This window comes from Sprattus sprattus, assembly GCF_963457725.1.
Source record: "Sprattus sprattus genome assembly, chromosome: 12".
In the NCBI taxonomy this organism is placed as follows: domain Eukaryota; kingdom Metazoa; phylum Chordata; class Actinopteri; order Clupeiformes; family Clupeidae; genus Sprattus; species Sprattus sprattus.
Genome location: NC_137910.1, coordinates 4,644,290 through 4,665,027, shown reverse-complemented (window position 1 = coordinate 4,665,027; position 20,738 = coordinate 4,644,290). Strand labels below are relative to the sequence as shown.

The window sequence follows — 20,738 nt, the reverse complement described above, 5'->3', positions numbered from 1 at the left end:
GCTAACGGGCTAGCGGCGGCGCTGCCCAGCGTGCTGAGGAAGATGAACGGGAACAGCTACGTGCTGCTGAGGCAGAGCGAGAGCGAGAGCAGCTCTCCGCTCTACTACTCCTTCACCGAGGAGCTCAACCGCATCCTGGAGAAGAGGAAGCACACACAGCTGGTGTCCGCGCCGGATGAGAGCTCTGTCTAACCCGTCTGCCTGCTCACAGCGCCCCCTCAGTGGTTGGAAGACTGAACTGCAGCCACCCCCCGTGAAAGTCGAAAAGTGGGAATGCCGTGACTATTTCAAAACCTCCCCCCTAACCCTGCAGCTAGAGGTCCTACACTGTCATTAAATGTCACATGCACATTTTTAGTGTAAAAACATACATTGGCATGAACGAACAACATTCACCACGCAAATTGTGGGCTCAGATGTGAACAACGCACTTCAGAGACTTCCGAAGGGGACCAACCTTCTGGAGTTTTCTATGGAGTATCTACCTCAGCCGTTAGCAGCACCCACCCCATGTTCCTCTTCATCCCTGAGGAAGAGTGAGACAGAGGGGGGGGTCAGCGGGGTCACAAGAGAGGCTCGGCAGCATACGGACTTAGGAGTACAAAGGCGTGATCCTCAGAAACGGCCTCAAAAGCCGTGGCTGTGGACCGAGCAGAACTTTGCCCTACGGGAGTGTTCGGGCGGCACCGGGACTTAGCCGAGGCTCGGGGGATGAAAGGAGGGCTTGGCTGAGAGACTCTGGCCCTGCTTTACTCATCCGCTCTCCAAACAGAGGCAGCTGGCCAAAAAGACAGGAGGGACGTGCTCCGTGTCTAAACCAGCCGTCTGCAATACGACGTCTTTGTTCTTTTTGATGTGTCTTATGATGTGCTTTTTTTTTTTTTTGCTCTTGTAATTTATGATAACACTAACCACACTGATATGAAGTAAGATAAACTGACAACTAAACAGTCTAAAATCCACTTGAACTCGTCCATTTTAAAAGCCTATTAAGCAGACAGAGCCTTTGTACATAATGTTCCTGTCCTTGAAGTCTCAGCAACACGAGAGACTTGGATGCTTACAGTATTAATCGTTTGGATGCACTTTATGAGTTCTGGCCTTGGGTCTCTCAACAGTCACTTGTCAGAATTAAAAGGGACAGTTGAAGAGAGAAGTGACATTTCTGAACACACGTTCACAACCGTTGCTGGAGTATTATTATGGGACGGAGCAGCAGCGCCTACACTGATCGAAACTGAGTGGGTGAATTCATTATTCGTCCGATGAATGGATTTGTACAGGAGCCACCGGACATCAACGACTAGATTTATATCAGCAAGCCACTGGATCACTTCGAGCTTGGCATGTCGAGCTAGTAACATGGATTTATAGGATCGCTTCCATATGGGAGCATTGTTGTTCACTCTGGGTAATCTGCCACTAGATCTACAGACCACCTGGATGGCCATAGACTCTCGGCTTGAAGGGGGAAAGAAACACACACCCCCCCACCCCATCTACACTTCCATGAGATCAGTCCTCCGCACGCACCCTCTCTTCCCCCATCCCTCCTTCCCTCCCTTCCGTGGGGGGGGGGGGGGGGGGGGATCAGTGGTGACTTGGTTTCCATAACAACTGCAAGTAGCAGAGGTAAGCAGATGATGTTGACCTGCCAGCTTCCTCCTCTTCTGAAATGAACTTGTCGACGCTCTGCTCTCGCACTGTCTCCGCTCTCAGCTCTCCACTCATGCTGGAGAGAGGGAGCTCTTGTCACGAATATATCACAGTTCACCCGCGATGTTGGGTAGGGGGTGGTGGTGGTGGGGGGGGTCTAATTTAGCAGCACCAACTGAGTAGAGGGGTCTCAAGGCTGCTGTGGTGCTTGTGTTGTGTTGGCATCTGGCCAGATATCATTTATCTCTCTCTCTCTCTCTTTCTCTCTCTCTCTCTCTCTCGCTCTCTCTCTCTCTCTCTCTCTCTCTCTCTCCCTCTCTCTCTCTCTCTCTCTCTCTCTCTCTCTCTCTCTCTCTCTCTCTCCCTCTCTCTCTCTCGCTCCCTCTCTCTCTCTCTCTCTCTCTCTCTCTCTCTCTCTCTCTCTCTCTCTCTCTCTCTCGGCTCAGTGCTTTCACCTGTTGTGCTCAGCATGTATGGAGACATGGAGGCCTTGACATGCTGTTACTTGGTGAGAGTAGAAGGAGGAGGGGGGGGGGGGGCAGCCTGATGAAGCTAGTTGTGTAGCTCCCTCACAACCTTCTTCTTACATCCTCCTCTCTCACGTTTTTTTATATGTCTTTCTGATATTGGAATTCTCTCTTTTTTTCCCCCTGATTCTCTCTCCATTGCACTGATTGTGATTTTCTGCCGCTGCTCTCCCGTCTCTCATTCTCACTTCTCGAGTACTCCTCTTCTCTATCATTATCCATCTGTCTGAAGCCTTCCCTTCTTTCCATCTGGCTGTATTTCATTCGTTTTTCTCATGGCCTTACAAACCTCTCTCTCTCAGTTCCCAGCAGAGCACAAAGCCACAGGTTTTCTTGGCAGCACTCAAACGCCCGAATGATTGTTCTCCTTCAGATGATATTTCATCCTCCCCAGGCCGAGAGAGTAGTGTGTTCAGATCCCCCCCCCCCCTTGAGACATCCAGATACGAATGTGAAAAACCTTAACATGTGTCACTTGATCAGACAAGCCATCGCATGTTCAGCACAGGCATCTACAGCCCCATCAGGTCTGTGCTGACACCGATAGGGCTTGGAAAGAAACCAAGAAGGCAAACCTACATGAAGTATATGAAAGGACAGATGTGAAATCGCGGGCAATCGAGCAATGGTTTAACACTGACACCCAAATTAATTAATGAACTGCATCCGGATCAGTTGAACTGCTATTATTATTATTATTATGATTATAAACATCTGAGTCTACCTGTGTAGTGCAGCGAGTGTTGATGGCAGTGTGTTGTGTATGACACGGCAAATATACAGTCAGTCTGTACCAGTATTTATTTACGGCCCAGCAGGAACTCTAACCATGGCTTCCACATTTTATTGTCCACGCTTAAAGTCACAAAAGTTTTTTTTAAACATGATTTAAGGATTTACCTATGCATATGAAAGTGAAAATCTTCCATGATTGCTTCCCAGTTCCACTACAGAGAGTGACTTTACAAGTAGACGAATATGTCCACTCAAACATATGTGCACGTGTGTGTTTTTAACAGGAACACGTGTGTGTTGTTTAACAGGACCGTGTCTGTCTTCTCTCTCAGATCTGAGGAGGCGTGGGCTTCAGAGACATGGGGAGAGGATGATCGTGACCGTAGACCAGCTCTGGCTTCAGAGACATGGGGAGAGGATGGTTGTGACCGTAGACCAGCTCGGGGCCGTTCCTGTCCCGTCCTCTGCTTCCATCACAGGCCTTAGAGAGGTGCTCCAGTCAGCGCCATGGAGACGCTGTCACAGGGAAGAGAGGATGGGGATGAACTGAATGGACATGTTTCATGGACGTGGGAACGAACAGTATTTCAAAGGGACATTGCATAGTGCATTACTGTTATTATTGTTGTTATTCCACAAGCCACTACAGAGATCGTCCCTGTCCGTCAATCAGGTTCTCAATCTCGCCACTTCTCTGTGGATATCTAGTGTTCTTTACAAAAGAAAAGTCATTATATTTATTTCAGTATTTTGTTTTGTACGGTTTTATTTGGGCTCTTACTTGATGTTTGTTGTTTTATAGTTGTGTAAAACAGTTAAACACTGATTTGGTTGATAGTTGAGTTGCATGTCAGTCCTCTGTGCATGCATGTCTGTCACTGAGTGCCCTGGGATGGGACACCAGAAGAAACATCCAGAGGCATCACGCTGAAACGCTCTTTAGCCTTTAAAATCAGTCCCTTTTAGAGCCATTCAATACATAGAAATAACAATACAACACATTGCTATTTTTAGCTCGCGGTTATCAGAATTCTGCAGAATATATGATTTATTAAAGTCTACAGAACATTGTTAAAATCCCATGCACTGGACGCATGACAGTACTCTGTGTGAGGTATCCTCTGGTTAGATTTATGTTGTTCATATGATGGCTGCTAGGTTTCACTGTAGCTTAGAATACTGTAGTGAGATCTCCACTCTCCCTTTACCGCATGTAAGCCCCCTCAAAATGAATACCAGGAGAGTTCTTGATGGATACCAATATACTGGCCGTAATCCCCCCGGTGAAATCACCAGGGCCTGGACATTAATACTCATTTCCTGAGAGGGTAGCTGTGGGAACAAATGCTGCTCACCAACGGAAGGGAAGAAGAGGAGAGATGAGAAAAAGGAGGGGAGAGCAGAAGACAGGAGGAAAGGAGAGGAGGGAACGGAGGATAAGAGTAATTAAGAAGCTTGGCCCACAAGGGATCTGGGACCACAGGCTATGCTCCCTATCTCATTTTCTCTAGGCAAGCCAGGGCGAGCACACTAAGGACAAATATAATACATGCTCCCCCCCAATACACATACATGCAGACACACACACACACACACACACACACACACACACACACACTTACACACTTGTGTTTCCATGCTCTATTAACATGTTAACACACGAGGTATGTCCCAGCGGGTTCAGCGGGTGGGCGTGATGACTTATCTGTTTACACTGTAGTCGAGTGAACCCAGCGGTTTAATAAACACCTTAAACTTCAGCTTACTTTGGCTCTCGGGTCTTAACTCACACACACACACACACACACACACACACACACACACACACACACACTCGGGTCTTAACTCACTCACACACACACACACACACACACACACACACACACACACACACTCGGGTCTTAACTCACTCACACACACACACTCGGGTCTTAACTTACTCACACACACACACACACACACACAAACACACACACACACACACACACACACACACAGACACACACACACACACAAACACACTTTTGGGTCTTAACTCACTCCGGGTAGGAACCTGCGGAGGAGGCCTATACCCACGTGTAAAGTTTCCAAGCAGCACAGCCTAATCCAACCCCTAACCCAGCTGCTGGAGGTCCCCACTTGGCTGGGTTATGTTCCATGGAAAAGGGCACTACTCTGCTGCCTTTGAAAAGAATGTCACTCCTGAGGAAAGGTAATGACTGTGTTGGACATCCCCCCTGAGCCTCATTTCCACTTGCAGAGTAACAGACATTAAAGGCCGATTTATGGTCAGTTACATAAGCGTAAGCGCAAGAGGCCGCGCAAGCCCCTTGCGAGCCCCTTGCGCGTCTTTTCACGTCTTGCGTGCGTTGGCCCCTTTTTCTAGAATTGCGCCATTTTACGCAAGCCTATTGTTCTGGGTGTGAATTGCTTGGCAACACCCGCAACGCAACGTGTAAGCACCTAGCAATTCATGCTCAACGCAGAACCAAGCAAGGGCCTTAAGAGGGGCTGTGGTTCCAGGTAATGCTTTCCGTGATGGCGAGGGCGAGGTGAGTGTGTGGAGGTAAAGTACATTGTCAAGTAAGCCAGTCGTACACGGTGCCTCCCTCACTCTGTAAACAGAAACTAAACCCTGTTGTAATGGGGGGGGGGTGTGTTTTCTTAGGTCCAGCTGGAACTGGTTGTACTGCTTGGTACATATCTAGACAGCTAACTCGTTCCTTAATGTGATGTATATTATTTGTTCCTGTGTGGAAGAGAGAATTCAAATATGTGTTGTTTGGTAAATGTGTGCAGGTGAATGTGGGACATGTACTACTGGCTTATTTCATTGACCAGTTTAAGACTCCAGTGCTTTGGCCCCCCCACTCCTGGGAAGACACTCCTTATTCCATATCTACTAACTGAATAACTATTATTTGTCACGCGATGACACCTCCGCATGTAGATCACCAGGGCAGAGACGAGAGGAACTCCCCCACCCCACCCCACCCCACCTCTGCCTGATTCAGTCTGCACTGATGGACCTTGAGCTGGTTGTGTCATGACACATAGGGAGGCACCAGGGGCCATCAGATAGGCAGAGAATCAGGCGATACTCCCCAGGCTCCAGTGAGGCTGAGGAGAGACGGCCTTTGGCATTGCAACTGCTGCCCACTCTATCTGTCTGTGTGTGTGTGTGTGTGTGTGTGTGTGTGTGTGTGTGTGTGTGTGTGTGTGTGTGTGTGTGTGTGTGTGTGTGTGTGTGTGTTAGTGTGTGTTAGTGTGTGTGTCGAGTTGCTCTGTCTTACTCCCCAGGCTCCAGGGAGGCTGAGGAGAGACGGCCTTTGGTAGAGGAGAGGCTGCGGGTGTTGGGTCAGTTCTGATTGGGTAAGGAGTGTTGGGTCAGTTCTGATTGGGTAAGGGGTGTTGGGTCAGTTCTTCTGATTGGGTAAGAAACTGAGGAGTTTTTTTTCGAGCAGCCTGTGATTCACAACCTGACAAGTAGGACTTCACAAAGTGCTAAGTCTTGTAAGGTGAGACAAACCCGGGGAAGTAAGGCGCTCAACTATTTTTGTACTTTCGATCCATCAATTCGAAAACTTGAAACATGTAGATTACCGGTATTTCAGTTTATCGCTCCATGACGTCTGACTGGTGAATTCATTAGATACCTACAGAATGAGGACAAAATAAAAAGAGCTTCACACAGAACAAGAGAAAAGACCTCCTTTTAGTGTGTGAAATCACACTTTGCTTCTGTGCGTTGGCGCCGACCACATACATATTGTGTACGCGCTCAGTCTATTTGTCCCATGGCTCACCCACTACAGACCCCCCTGCCCTCCATTGACTGAAGATGAACTGAGGCAGTGCTGAACTGAGGCAGAGGCTGTGAAGGACCACGGGACCCAGGCATCTCCAAACCTGTCAGTCAACTGCCTCTCGTGAATTTCCCCAAGGTGGTTCCAAGTGGGAGCCATGAACAAGCGACCCTCTCTCTCTTCACTCTCTTTCTCTCTCTCCTCACTCTCTTTCTCTCTCTCTCTCTCTTCACTGTCTTTCTCTCTTTCTCTCTTCACTCTCTTTCTCACTCTCCCTCCCTCTCTCTCTCTTTCTGTTTCTCTCTCTCTCTCTCTCTCTCCTCACCTCACTCTCTTTCTCTTTCTCATGAGTTTCCCCACGGTGGTTACAAGTGGGAGCCATGAACAAGCGACCCTCTCTCTCTTCACTCTCTCTCTCACTCTCCCTCCCTCTCTCTCTCTCTCTGTTTCTCTCTCTCTCTCTCCTCACCTCACTCTCTTTCTCTTTCTCGGGAGTTTCCCCACGGTGGTTACAAGTGGGAGCCATGAACAAGCGACCCTCTCTCTCTTCACTCTCTTTCTCACTCTCCCTCCCCCTCTCTCTCTCTGTTTCTCTCTCTCTCTCTCTCTCCTCACCTCACTCTCTTTCTCTTTCTCGGGAGTTTCCCCTCGGTGGTTACAAGTGGGAGCCATGAACAAGCGACCTTCACTCTCTTTCTCTCTCTCTCTTTCTCTCTCTCGCTCTCTCTCTCCTCACTCTCTTTCTCATCCTCTTCCCCCGTGGAGGACCACTCAACCACTCTCCCTGCACAGATGTATAAGCGAGCCTCTCTCTCTTTACTCTCTTTCTCTCTCTTCACTCTCTTTCTCTCTCTCTCTCACTCTCTTTCTCTCTCTCTCTCCTCACTCTCTTTCTCATCCTCTTCCCCCGTGGAGGACCACTCAACCACTCTCCCTGCACAGATGTATAAGCGGCCACTCTCGCGCGCAGCAGACATATTTGGCCTGTTCTGTACGGGGTGTTGCAGACGGTGAGGGTCGGGGAGAGAGCGCCGATCACACCAACCGGAGACACCGGCTCTGCCAGATTCTCCGCCCCTCTTCGGCTCTAATGAAACAGGTGCCGCAGAGATTCCTCGCTGTCTACGCTGGTTTATGACTCAGTCTAGTTTAAATTCCACAGATGCAGTGTCGACTCTCGGAGCCCCTGAGAAGGCTGGCTGCTGGCTGGTGGAAACTGAAGAAGGAGGAAGGATTTTTTTTTTGTTCAACTGGGTTTTAGACTAATCTCTTCAGCGAAGAGTGTCCACTCCCCCTATCCTCACGCTTCCTTTCTTTCGTTCTTCTTCTTTCTCGGCCTCAGGTGCAGGGGATTAACTCTGTTTTAAGAACTCTTTCCGTGTAATGCGAGATGTCTGTGCTGAGTGGCGGCACGGACACACACACTCACAGACACTCACACACACACACACTCACACTCACACACACACACACACACTCGCACACACACACTCACACTCACACTAGGAAGTGAGCAGAGCCGTCTTTATACTGTGTAAAATGTTGCTAGGCAACCGTGAAAAAAGAGGAAGACAGAGAGACAGTCTTAATTTAGATGTAGCAACAGTCGCCAGGTATCTGGCTGAGGTCCATAAGACTGTATGGGATAGAGGCTGTCTGGTCAGGGGCAGGCGCTTCCCCACTGTGCTGGAACAGACTGCTGTATTCCACCCTAGTGAACAGATCCAGTCGAGATGAATCAACACAGACGACACAAACTGATCATGTTTATCTTTCGTTCTCTTCCTCTCCCTGTGACGCTCTTCTTGTGAGAGGAAACATATTGCTCGGTCCTACCCACTAAATCATTTCAAGGTTATCCCACAGGTAGACAGAAGACGGTAATAAGAGAGTCAAGCGCCAAACAAACAAAGAGCTCCTGCTTTTCTTTCTCTACGTCGCATTGCAACTGCTGCCCACTCTATCTGTGTGTGTGTGTGTGTGTGTGTGTGTGTGTGTGTGTGTGTGTGTCGAGTTGCTCTGTCTTGCCAATATTCAGCCCACCATTCAGGCTGAACCTGTGGTTTCCAGGCAACGTGTCCCTCTCATTGTCGACTTCAACAGACAGGATCCTGTCATGGCAACAAGTGTATTGTGGATCTTCCTTCTGAAATAAAAATAATAATAATAAATAAAAAATAAATAATCCCTCCCTGACACTGAGCTCTGTTTTGACAGCGCTGATTAATGTGCAGTACGTTGGTGGTGTGCCAGTGTTGAGAAGCCAAACATTCACTGAGAAATATTAGAAACAGCTTACTGTGTGAGCATAAATATTCACAACCGATTGTAATTTAGGGAATTCAGATGCATAATATATTCTGCCTAAATTGTACTTGTACTTTGTGGGTGAAAGGTACAGAGCAAATATGAATGTAGTATTATTTTTTTGCAACTAGAGGCCAAGGGACTTGTGTTGATTTGGCAGTTTGTTCAGAAGGGACCTTTGCTCATGGTGATAACCTAGTGGCCAAAGAGGACTTGGCTACCTCAGGGCAGTGTATGACTGTGGGAAACTGACAACTGTCTACAGGAATTACACTATCAGCCAAAGCTGCCTCATGGCAAAACGTCTCAATCAATGTTTATGCACACAGACCTCTGTCCATGTGTTTGAACAATGGAATGGGCAGATTTTAAAATATTAAGTGGAAAACTGATCTAGGAATTTAGGTAATTTTAAAACCGTTGTCAAATCTGACAAGTCTATGACAGGTATCTAAGAAAACTAAACGTTGTCTAGATAACATTCTTAGGGAACTCTCATTGATTACGCTCCAACAGTGTCATGGGAACAAATCGTTTGCTTACTACGCCACCTAGTGGTTTATTTTTTTACATGTACATGGAGAGGCACAGGGGAGCAATGACACCGCACTAAATTATTACAAACAAAACGAATAAGAAGTATATTAATTCGAGTGATGGAAGCATTCCTAACGCTGGACTAAATGAATGGAATGACGTTTTTGGAAAAAAAATATCTCGGGTCCACATCGAAAAGATAATGCAACTGCTTCCATGACATGGTTTGTTTAAACAAGGAATAATATATGTACATAAATAAACAATTATTATTGATTCTGGTGACGATAGTTTATTTTCAGCCACAATTTTAATTGTTTCGATTTTTTGGGAACTAGGGCCTAACATGTAGGCTAGTAGTTAGTATTGTAGCGACCGGCTGTCAATCGTGGTGTGCCCGCGCTATGTTTAACTCCGGGCACGCTCACGTTTGGCAGCCTGGGAGAGGGGGAGGGGGCGAGACCCCCAGTGTTGATAGGCTACGGGGTCAAAGTAAAGGTGTTCGACTGAGTTCTGAGAGACGTGAGCCACGGTTTTTGAATGCTCCTGTGAACCTGCTTTAATAAACCAGTTAATAAGACCCTGACTCTTGGTGGGACATTACATTGGTGTCAGAAGTAAAAACTACTTCGGGAAAGTGATTAGGGAAGACCGAGGGTGTACCCTGTAGTTAGTTAGTAACAAGTTTAGTTTAGGCTAGTCAGATTAGCAAGACGGAGGAAAATGTTTACAGCCCGTGATATGTCTGGGGAAATGAGCGACAGAGACGGAGCCAGAGCAAAGGAATGGACGTTTGGGGACTTAAAAAGGGAGCTGCGGCGGCTGGAGGACAGCAGAGGCCACCTTCGGGGCACGATGGAAGCCATGGCGTCTGAAGCTGGATTTAACGGACGAGGGCCGGCTCGCGAACCAAAGTTGGAGGGGAGTGCAGCCACAAACGTCACCGCTGGCGCGGGAAGGATGGATGTAAACAAAGATGGCGGCGCCCAGTCCTCAACTGCAGGGGTAGCAGCTAGCTCCGTGAAGACCCCAAAATACAACGGGAAGGTGAGCTGGGAAGCTTTTCATGCGCAATTCGAACTGCTTGCTAAGTCACAGAACTGGCCACAAGAGACTAAAGCGTTACAATTGGCGATGTGCCTTACGGACGAGGCTTTAGCATGCTTGCTGCTCCTAGATGTGGATGAGAGAGAAAGCTACGGCGCACTGGTAGGGGCTCTCCAGCGACGGTTTGGGAACTTTACTGGAGCGGAGCTCCTCCGCAATGAACTAAATAATAGATTCAGAAGACAGGGCGAGCCGCTACGTCAATTAGCCAATGACATCGAGAGCCTTACCCGCAGGGCATATAGCAGCATGCCACCGGCTGTACAAAGCGAGTTAGCCCGCGACCGGTTCATGCAAGCCCTTTCACCACCCGAGCTGCGTGTGGAGGTGCAGCTGACACACCCACGGTCGCTGCAGGAGGCGTTGGAGAGGGCGTCAGAGAGAGAGACTGTCCGCGCCTTCACGCCCACACAGGAACACAGCCTTCAAGTCAGAGCAGCAGTGGAGGTCCCGCAAACGCCAGCATGGGCAGCGGAGCTGACAGAACTGGTGCGAGCAGCCTCCCTGGGCACTCAACGGCGCCCTGACCACACTAGACTGTGCTGGGGCTGTGGGAGACCCGGCCACCTGGTACGTTCATGCCCCAAAGCACCCAGACACCAGGGAAACGACCCAGGGTCCGCATAGAGGGGACAACGCGGACCACGAACCACTGTCCCCCACACCCACCCTCAGACACGGCTGGCCCGATGGCGGTTGCGGTAGTGGGCCGAACTTCAATTGGGGACCTCTGCCACATTCCAGTCACTGTGGAGGGGGTAACGTGCGTGGCGCTGGTTGACACCGGCTCTACAGTGACATTAGTGCGGCCCGATGTGCTCCCCAGGCAAACTGTGTTGGAGCCAACCGCAGTCCACCTGCGGACGGTGACGGGGGAATTGTCACCCATGAAAGGAAAAGGGACACTGACATTTGTGGTGGGTGGTAAAACAGTGCACCACCAGGCCTGGGTGGCGTCAGTCCAAGACCCCTGCATTCTCGGACTGGACTTTTTGAAGAACACAGGCTGCCTGCTGGACCTTGCAGAGGCCACCCTGTGCTTTCCAGGGGAACGCCCTGTCAACATGGCTCCACCCCCCTTGGGCTTCAACCCTGCAACACCCCAGGTAACCACTGTGTCTGCAAACACTGCTGAAGCCAACAAAAACCCCTGTGGGCCCCCACCCCCCCACTCACAGCTGAGTAGAGGCATGTTACAGCCCCCGCTACCCAGAACACACCAGCCACTACCCCCCTCACCTCACCTAGCCGCCCCACCTTCGCCACAGCCTGCACATGCCATACAGACCCCTAAGAGCTGGGCACCTGACCCATTAGCAGCCCAGCTCCCCCAAACGGAGGAGGGAAGTGTTGTGTCGGCAGTACGCGGCATATGGCGACAGAACTGTTCTCATCTAGACCCCCAACAGAGTGAGGAATTGTGGCAGCTATTGCTACATTTCAAAGACATTTTTGCGTTTAAAGAAGGCGATGTGGGGTGCACACACTTAATACAGCATGACATAGATACGGGCGACAGCCTGCCTATCAAGTTACGCCCACGTCGCCTCCCACTGGCACGCCAGGAAGCAGCAGACAAGGTGCTATGGGAGATGCAGCAGGCGGGCATTGTAGAACCGTCTGACAGCCCATGGGCCGCCCCTGTCGTCATGGTCCCAAAGAAGAACGGTCAGTGGAGGTTCTGTGTGGACTACAGACGACTCAACGGGGTGACGAGGAAGGACTCCTACCCCCTGCCACGGGTTGATGAAGCCCTGGACCAGGTAGCGGGGTCAGCCTGGTTCACGTCGCTAGACCTGAGGTCAGGTTACTGGCAGGTGCCCCTCTCCCCCTCTGCCAAACCAAAGACTGCGTTCTGCACAAACCGGGGCCACTGGCAGTTCAAAGTCTTACCCTTTGGTCTCTGCAATTCACCAGCCTCATTTGAGAGACTGATGGACAAAGTGCTGTCAGGAATCCCTCGGCGTGAGTGTGTGGTGTACCTGGACGACATTCTCGCCCACGGCCCCACTTTCCAGGCAGCTCTCCAGTCTCTGCGGCATGTTTTGGAGCGCATAGCAGCAGCGGGCCTCAAACTCCACCCGGAAAAGTGCCACTTCATGCAGGGAGAGGTGTCATTCCTTGGGCACAGGCTGGGCAGAGATGGCATCGGCACCATGGATGAAAAGGTACGAGCTGTCAAAGACTGGCCCACACCAACGGACCAGCAACAGCTGAAAAGCTTTCTGGGCTTAGCCTCTTATTACAGGAGGTTCGTGAGGGGGTTCTCCTGTGTGGCTGCACCGCTGTTCAGACTACTGCACAAAGGCCAGGACTTTGCGTGGACCAGCGAGTGTCAAACAGCATTCACCTCACTACAGAAGGCGCTGGGGGAGGCTCCTGTCCTGGCTCCGGCTGACCCCTCCCTCCCGTTCATTCTGGACTGTGACGCGAGTGGCCAGGGAGCGGGCGGGGTGCTGGCACAGCTAAGCCCAGAAGGTGAGAGAGTGGTGGCGTATTACAGTAAGACCTTTAACAAACACGAACGCCGCTACTGTGTCACACGCAGAGAGCTCCTAGCAGTGTTATCGTCCATCCGCCACTTTAAATACTACCTCTGTGGGTTACCATTCACCGTCAGGACGGACCACTCCGCCCTCCAGTGGCTCATGTCCTTTAAAGAGCCGGAGGGCCAGGTAGCACGCTGGATGGAGGAGCTACAGTCTTACGACTTTAAAGTGGTGCATAGAGCGGGGGCCCGCCACTCCAACGCCGACGCCCTGTCCCGCCGACCCTGCTCTGAAGAGGGTTGCCGCCACTGCGACCGGAAGGAGACACGAGACAGGGAGTTACAGGGTCAGGAGGCAGCCGTTGTCAGCCGGGCCACGGTGGCGGTGTGCTGTGAGCTCACCGAAGTCCCAGCGACGCAGTGGAGACAACAGCAGGAGGCCGATACAGACATACAGCCCGTGCTCCAGTGGGTGGAGATGCAGTCACGGCCACCATGGGAGGAGGTGGCACCACTCTCCACAGCGACAAAAGGGCTGTGGGCAAAGTTCCAGGCCCTGCGGCTCTCAGATGGGGTACTACAGCGAGCCTGGAAGGATCCAGCGACAGGAGAACTTAGGTGGCAGTTAGTGGTTCCCAGAGCAGAGAGACTGACCGTGCTGAAGGCGGTACATGGGGCCACGGGGGCCGGTCACTTTGGGGTCACCAAAACTCTCCGTCGCCTACGGCAGAGCTTCTACTGGGGGCAGTTCAGGAGGGATGTGGAGGACTTTTGCAGGCGGTGTGACAGCTGCACTGCGAAGAAGGGCCCCCCCGAACAGTCCCATGCCCAGCTCCAACAGTTCCTGGTCGGCGCACCCATGGAAAGACTAGGGGTGGATATTGTCGGTCCACTCCCCCTCACCGACAGCGGGAACAGGTATGTGCTGTCAGTCATGGACTACTTCACAAAGTGGCCTGAGGCTTACGCTCTTCCTAACCAGGAGGCAGAGACAGTAGCAGAAGCCTTGCTAGAAGGCATGGTCTGCCGCTTTGGGACGCCCCAAACCATACACAGCGACCAGGGGCGAAACTTTGAGTCACGAGTGTTCGCCGACCTGTGTCAAAGAATGGGCATAGAAAAAACTCGCACTACCCCACTGCATCCGCAGAGCGACGGCTTAGTAGAGCGCTTTAACAGGACCATGATCCAGCAGCTGGCCATCATCACCGCCAAACATCAACGCGACTGGGACAAGCGCCTCCCGCTTGTGCTGATGGCCTGCCGGTCCGCCGTCCAGGAATCTACGGCTTGTACGCCAGCCCTGCTCATGCTGGGCAGAGAGCTCCGCACCCCACCAGCAATGGCCTTTGGCCTCCCTCCTGATACCCCAGCTGTGCCCCCAGGACGAGAATATGCCAGGAGACTGCAGGACCGCATAGAGACAGCCCATGACTTTGCACGTGTGCAACTGCAGGGCGCGGGGGTGAGACAACGTAGAAACTACAATCTACACTGCAAGGGCCGCCACCTGGAGCCGGGAGAGCTGGTTTGGGTCTACAGCCCACAGAGGAAGAAAGGTCGTTGCCATAAGCTGGACAGTGACTGGGTGGGGCCCTGTAGAGTGCTGGAACGACTAGGGGAGGTGGTATACAGAGTACAGCTGCCTCCACGTGGCAGACGAGTGGCCATACACAGAGACAGGTTGGCCCCCTACCACGGAGATGCTAACCCCCAGCTCCCTCACAGGCCCTCACAGACCCCCCCCAACAGCCCCCACACAGACACTCACACCACACCCCCCTCCCCAGTGCCCCACTTCCCAGTGTCACTCCCCCCATCGCCTGATACTGCTGTGCCAGCACGGCCCCGGAGGCAGACGAGGCCGCCGGCCCACATGAGTGACTTTGTTTAAAGTTTAAGTGTGTTGTTTATTTGTTGTTTCCTCGGGGTCGAGGAACTTTGATGTGGGGAGGTAATGTAGCGACCGGCTGTCAATCGTGGTGTGCCCGCGCTATGTTTAACTCCGGGCACGCTCACGTTTGGCAGCCTGGGAGAGGGGGAGGGGGCGAGACCCCCAGTGTTGATAGGCTACGGGGTCAAAGTAAAGGTGTTCGACTGAGTTCTGAGAGACGTGAGCCACGGTTTTTGAATGCTCCTGTGAACCTGCTTTAATAAACCAGTTAATAAGACCCTGACTCTTGGTGGGACATTACAGTATAATCATGGTTGTTGTTGGTACAGGGTTCAGCGTTGCAGCCTTGTAAACGGTTGATCGGTCGATTCCCGGCCTTACAGAATGTCCTTGTAAGTAGCTTGGATAAAAGCGTCTGCTAAATACCGGGCCTCTAGCTTTACATGTCGTATGTATGACATCACCGATCTGCGTGCCTTACCGGGCCGATCAAAAAGTTGATTTGTAGCTACTGCCTGGCTGGCTGAATATTTTTGTAATATTAAAACTTCATACTGCATGGTGATAACCATTATAGGACAAGGCATGTGGAGATAGGGCACGTGACTCGAGTTGTAGTCCGTTTAAACGAAATTAGCAATTAATTAAGTTTTAAGGTTATTACTGTAAACAACAATGAACATAATTGTTTTAATATGGCTAGCTAGTATGGATTTACGCCGGTTGTTGAAACAAACTTCACAAAAAAAGTCACAAAATCTCTCAAAGCTCAAAATATACCAGGAAAACAGTTATGAATCGTCATCAGCAAGAGTTTAATAAAAACAAAATTAGAAAGATGGAAAAAGTACAGTTTAGATTAAACAAAAGAGCCTGTGTCAAAGATGATGTCACTGTAGTGTTGTTGCGTGTCTTGGTCTATTTTCCACGTAGGTTACATTGCTTTACACTCTGTTAGCCTACCTTCTGACAAAACAAAACTTTCTTCACCAATGCTAAAGAACAGTGTGTGAGGGACTGATCAGATTTCACGCCAGTGGAGAGAGTAGGCAAAATTCAAAGTGACAAACATCTGCTACGTAACTTGTAAACATACGCTCACAGAGGAAGTGTCAAAATGAAGCTCTCATGTAGAGGTTTGGGTGTCACTCTCGCTCTACGTAAGTTCAAGTCCATAAATGTTCAAGTTAAATTACTCTGGCCTGGGGTTAGTTCCAATAAATCTTCCAAATACATTCTCGCACAAGTAATTTCCCGACAAGCCACATCAGTGTCCAGGGCACCAAAAAACACTACAGAACGAGATCACACTGTCCACTTCAGACATCGTGTCTCCTGGTGTGTTCCTAGGCAGCGCACACAGCAATACCGAGCCCCACACGACACGCAGGTGTAGTGAGAAAGAAACCCGCAGATGGCACAGAAATGCCGCTGCGGCATTGGCGAAGGCTCGGCGCAGGCGGTCAGGTAGTTCGGTCCGTCGTTCTCGCTCAACTCCTCCTCCTCCAGAAGAGCCTGGAAGTTTTTACGGAACCGCTGTTTGAAGTGATCGCCTCTTGTCTTCCTTCTCCTTTTGCCTGCAGATTCGTCATTCTCGTCGAATTGTGGTAGCCGCTTGACGAGCTGCGGAAGACTAGCGTGTGGGTCATCCTGGAAATTATCCTTTTCCAATGCCTCGAGTTGACGATTCAAACGCCGCTGTCGCGTGGCACAGTCCAGCACTCGCCTCTGACCGGGATCCTGCGAGCGTACGGAAATCTTTTTCTCCATCTCTAAGTGGATATCAGCAGAATGAGACAAATAGATGTAGGCTGTATCCCTCGCGCATCCCCGAAAAATAAAATAGGAAATGACGTTTCTTTGGTCCGTCAGAAAAATATTGTCGATGTGAAACACGAGTCTAAATATTTCAGCTTTGCACATGTTAATGAGCTCTACTAAGCGATTTTACGGAAAGTTACTATCATTTAACTCTGTCATTAAGCTTTATTTGTAGCCTCCATATTCATATACATGCCTATCTCTGGCGAGGCAAACTCAATATTTAAAATTGTCGAGTGGTTTCCCACGGACATTGTAAGTATACACACGCATAGATGGTTGGTTAGTTTGGCGGCAGATAGTGAACATGCAGGCCAGCAGGGGGCATGAAACGTTTTTAAACTAGACGTAACGCAAAGCGTTACAAAATATGACCGCCGAACTGTTCAGTAGGTTTTGGCACAGAATGAGTCATGGTTGTCAGTGTGTTTGTGTGTTTTTATGTGTTTTGTGTGTGTACATTGGTTTGCGTTTCATTTTTATGTATTAAAGGAATTATTTGTGCATGCGTAGGCTACATATGTCCACTGTGTGTGTATGTGTGCATACGAATGTCTACTGTGTATGTGTGTGTATCTGTTGCAGTTTTGACCATGCATTATGGTGCAGTTTTGACTATGTCAGCCAGAGATACCTGCAATTACATCACCTCATGTTTGCTTTTTCATTTTTAAGTAGGTGGCGCTATACATAAAATGAGTGGTTATGGGATGGGTTGACATAGCCCCTTTAGACAAACATACAAAAAACATGTGGCCCTCCTAAGGCCTACAGTTCTCGGGATATTCGTAGAAAACTGTGTCAGCCCACCTACAGGCCAGTTGGTGTACAGTCACATAAAAAAAAAAATTATTGTATGGCCCCCCATGGACAAAATTGCACTAAACTTGGCATGCATTCAGAGGGTCTCATAATGATCCACCACTTTCAATTTCGTGCACTTTCGACAATATACATAAGTTATAAGTGACTGGAGTTGTGAATAGTGCATAGTTTGAGGGTCTGCCACGCCCACACCCTTCAAACTTTGTAAAAGACTCTCATAACTTTTAATTCCCCATTGCTGAAGAGTAACCTGACCACGTTTGAAGGCATTACCATTCAGTGGAGGCTGGTGGTTTTTAAAGTGAGGGAGGAAGGACTGTGCGCCTGGTTGCCATTGCCCTGCTTATTCGGTTGGTGGCATAAGTATGTGAGATACAAGTTGTTTCAGGGTGTTTTTGTGGACTACAGTACTACAAAATAGCAGGCAGGGATACAATTGATACAAAGCCACCAGTGTGGCACCATTGTAGGTTACTTAAAAAGCTGGTGGACAGCATGTCTTTGGACTAGACAAGGCCAGAAGGAAAGGATGCAAAGCCAATTAGTCAAATCAGGCCTACTCTTGATTTGAAAAACTACATTCTAAATGTTGGGCCTACCATTTGGCCTTTTTTTCCCCCTCAATTACTAAAGCTATTGGTTATTATTTGACTAATTTTCAGCTGCAATTGTTTTAAGAAAAATTAAGACACAAGACCAAAAGTGATGCTTCATGCTCTGAATCATTCACTAACATCCTTTCCAAAATATTAAACAACAAGTAAAAAAGGCACCAATATAACTTTTAGGATGCATGATGAAGACGTGTACCGAATTCCGTCAAGCTACGCCAAAATAACCCCAATGTACAGGTTTTTTTGCAATGTTCTAGGGGGCGCTACAGAGCCATTTTGCTCCATCCATGGACAAAAACTCTACCGAAGATGAACGGTTACAGGCTTGATGTCCCTGGCAAATTTGGTAATTTTTAGAGCACTTTGACATACATGCGATTGAGTTATAAAAGACTTTGTGTTTTGTGGCAAGCACTAACAAGTTGGCAAAGTTTGAGGGTCTGCCACGCCCACACCTTTCGACTAATGAGAAAATCCATTATAACTTTTAGGCGCCCATGGCTGAAGAGTAGCCGGACCACATTTCAAGGCGTTACCATTTAAGCTGTCGGAGGAGTTCGACCAGATGCAAGGTGTGCAAACGCCGTCAAAACGCATCTTCCACTCAAAATGGCTGACTTCCTGTGGACCTGCCACCATGGCGCCGGAGGCTTTATGGTGCATCCAAGCATGATGAAGACGTGTACCGAATTCCGTCAAGCTACGCCAAAATAACCCCAATGCGCAGGGTTTTTTGCAATGTTCTAGGGGGCGCTACAGAGCCATTTTGCTGCATCCATGGACAAAAACTTTACCGAAGACGGACGGTTACAGGCTTGATGTCCCTGGCAAATTTGGTAATTTTTTGAGCACTTTGACATATATTCGATTAAAACACCTCATTTTTGCTTTTTATTTTTTTACGAGGTGGCGCTATACATGTAATGACTGGTTATGGTATGGGTTGACATGGCCCCTTGACACAAACAAACAAGAACAATTTGGCCCTCCAAGGCCCTACGGTTCTCGGGATATTCAAAGAAAACTGTGTCGCGCCACCTACAGGCCAGTTGGTGTATAATCATATAAATCAATTTATTGCATGCCCCCCCGTGAACGGAATTCCACGAAACTTAACGTGCAGTCAGAAGGTGTCATAATGATCCCACACCTCCGATTTCGTGCAGTTCTGACCTTGTCAACTTACAATTAAAAGTTTTTACAACACTCCATTTTTGCTTTTTCATTTGTAACTAGTTGGCGCTATACATGAAATAAGTGGTAGTGGAATGGTTGACGTGGTCTCTTAAGACCAACATACAAAAAAAATGTGGTCTTCCTAAGCCCTTCAGTTTGCACATGATTTCCAATCGGGTTGATTTGTTAAACATCTTACATTATGATTTCGACAGGAAATTGCTGACTTTATTGCCAATGAAGATGCCAGAATTTTGTGCAGCCTGCTCTATTGAACGCTCCCTTGAAACGAGACCCGTGGGATCACCTTGATTTTATTATTTCAGTAATATTGCTTTTATAAAGGTGAAAATAATATTATACATTTATCTCCTGTTGCCATTCTGTATGCTGAGTTTTAGTAGCCTAGATATTGATTTCACATAAATAGCTTGTGCATGTGTATTTATGGCACCTATCTGTTTTGTTCAATGTTATTTTCATATGAAAACCCATGTTTATAATTCTTTATAAGTATGTAGTGCCATAAGAAATATCTTACGTTTATAACAAACCAACCCGTTTGAAAATCGGGTGAAAATTCAGCAAGTTCTGGTTATTTAAAAAGTACCACTACCAACACAATGTTAAGGGGGAGTGAGTTATACCGTCCTCAAAATGGCAGAAATGTGCGGACATTCGACTCCGTCAGCCAGAAACGCAGGCAGGATATCTAGCCTTTATAAAAAATATCTATGAGCGCTATCCAGTTTCTTTTTGAGATCAGTGGTCCAGTTGCTCTCCCATTGGTTCTCATCCCTGAGCACAGAGTGCAGCATGGGAAGGATCACTGTATACTGCAAGGGGTCAGAGGTCATGGATCAGGAAGTGTGTGAACACTGAGGTGCTTTAGAGTAAACCCTCTCTGAGCTCAAATCACAACCTGCTGACAGCATACACCACTGAGAGACTCATTAGTCAAACTAACTGGAAGGTGTTATTTGCTGGCCCTTGTGATCTCCTGCCCAGAATTGCTAGTAGTAGTGGATCAGTTTGCCCAAGTGCTGTGTTTCCTTATGCATGTTTTCTGCAAATATCTGTCCCCAGGGGCTGCTCCCAAAGTGTACTGCAGCTGAGATGATCAGCAGGAGACGCAGGAAGTCGATGTCATCGTGGCTTAAGCGCTGTCCTAGCTTGCTGTGCTTGAGAAGCTACTGCTGTTCATCTAGTTTCCTCTTCTTGCTCGTAAACAAAGCTATTTTCCAT

The 20,738-nt window shown here is 48.9% G+C and overlaps 2 protein-coding genes across 2 annotated transcripts in view; one reads left to right on the top strand and one right to left on the bottom strand.

The window, feature by feature from the left end:
- Positions 1 to 230, top strand: part of LOC308373146 (semaphorin-4G-like) — a gene marked incomplete at its 5' end in the record, with an annotated part of 25,507 nt that extends 25,277 nt beyond the window's left edge. Inside the window, one exon of the mRNA XM_080848562.1 lies at positions 1 to 230. This exon is cut by the window's left edge and continues 791 nt beyond it. Coding sequence (XP_080704688.1) covers positions 1 to 192 — 192 coding nt within the window. The 3' untranslated portion in view covers positions 193 to 230.
- A 16,132-nt stretch (positions 231 to 16,362) lies between these two features.
- On the bottom strand, positions 16,363 to 16,827 carry LOC308373359 (zinc finger HIT domain-containing protein 1-like; the record flags this gene model as incomplete). Its single annotated transcript, XM_080848824.1, has 1 exon — positions 16,363 to 16,827. The coding sequence occupies one exon, from the start codon at positions 16,825 to 16,827 to the stop codon at positions 16,363 to 16,365; it is 465 nt and encodes a 154-aa protein (XP_080704950.1).
- Between the last annotated feature and the right edge of the window lie 3,911 nt (positions 16,828 to 20,738).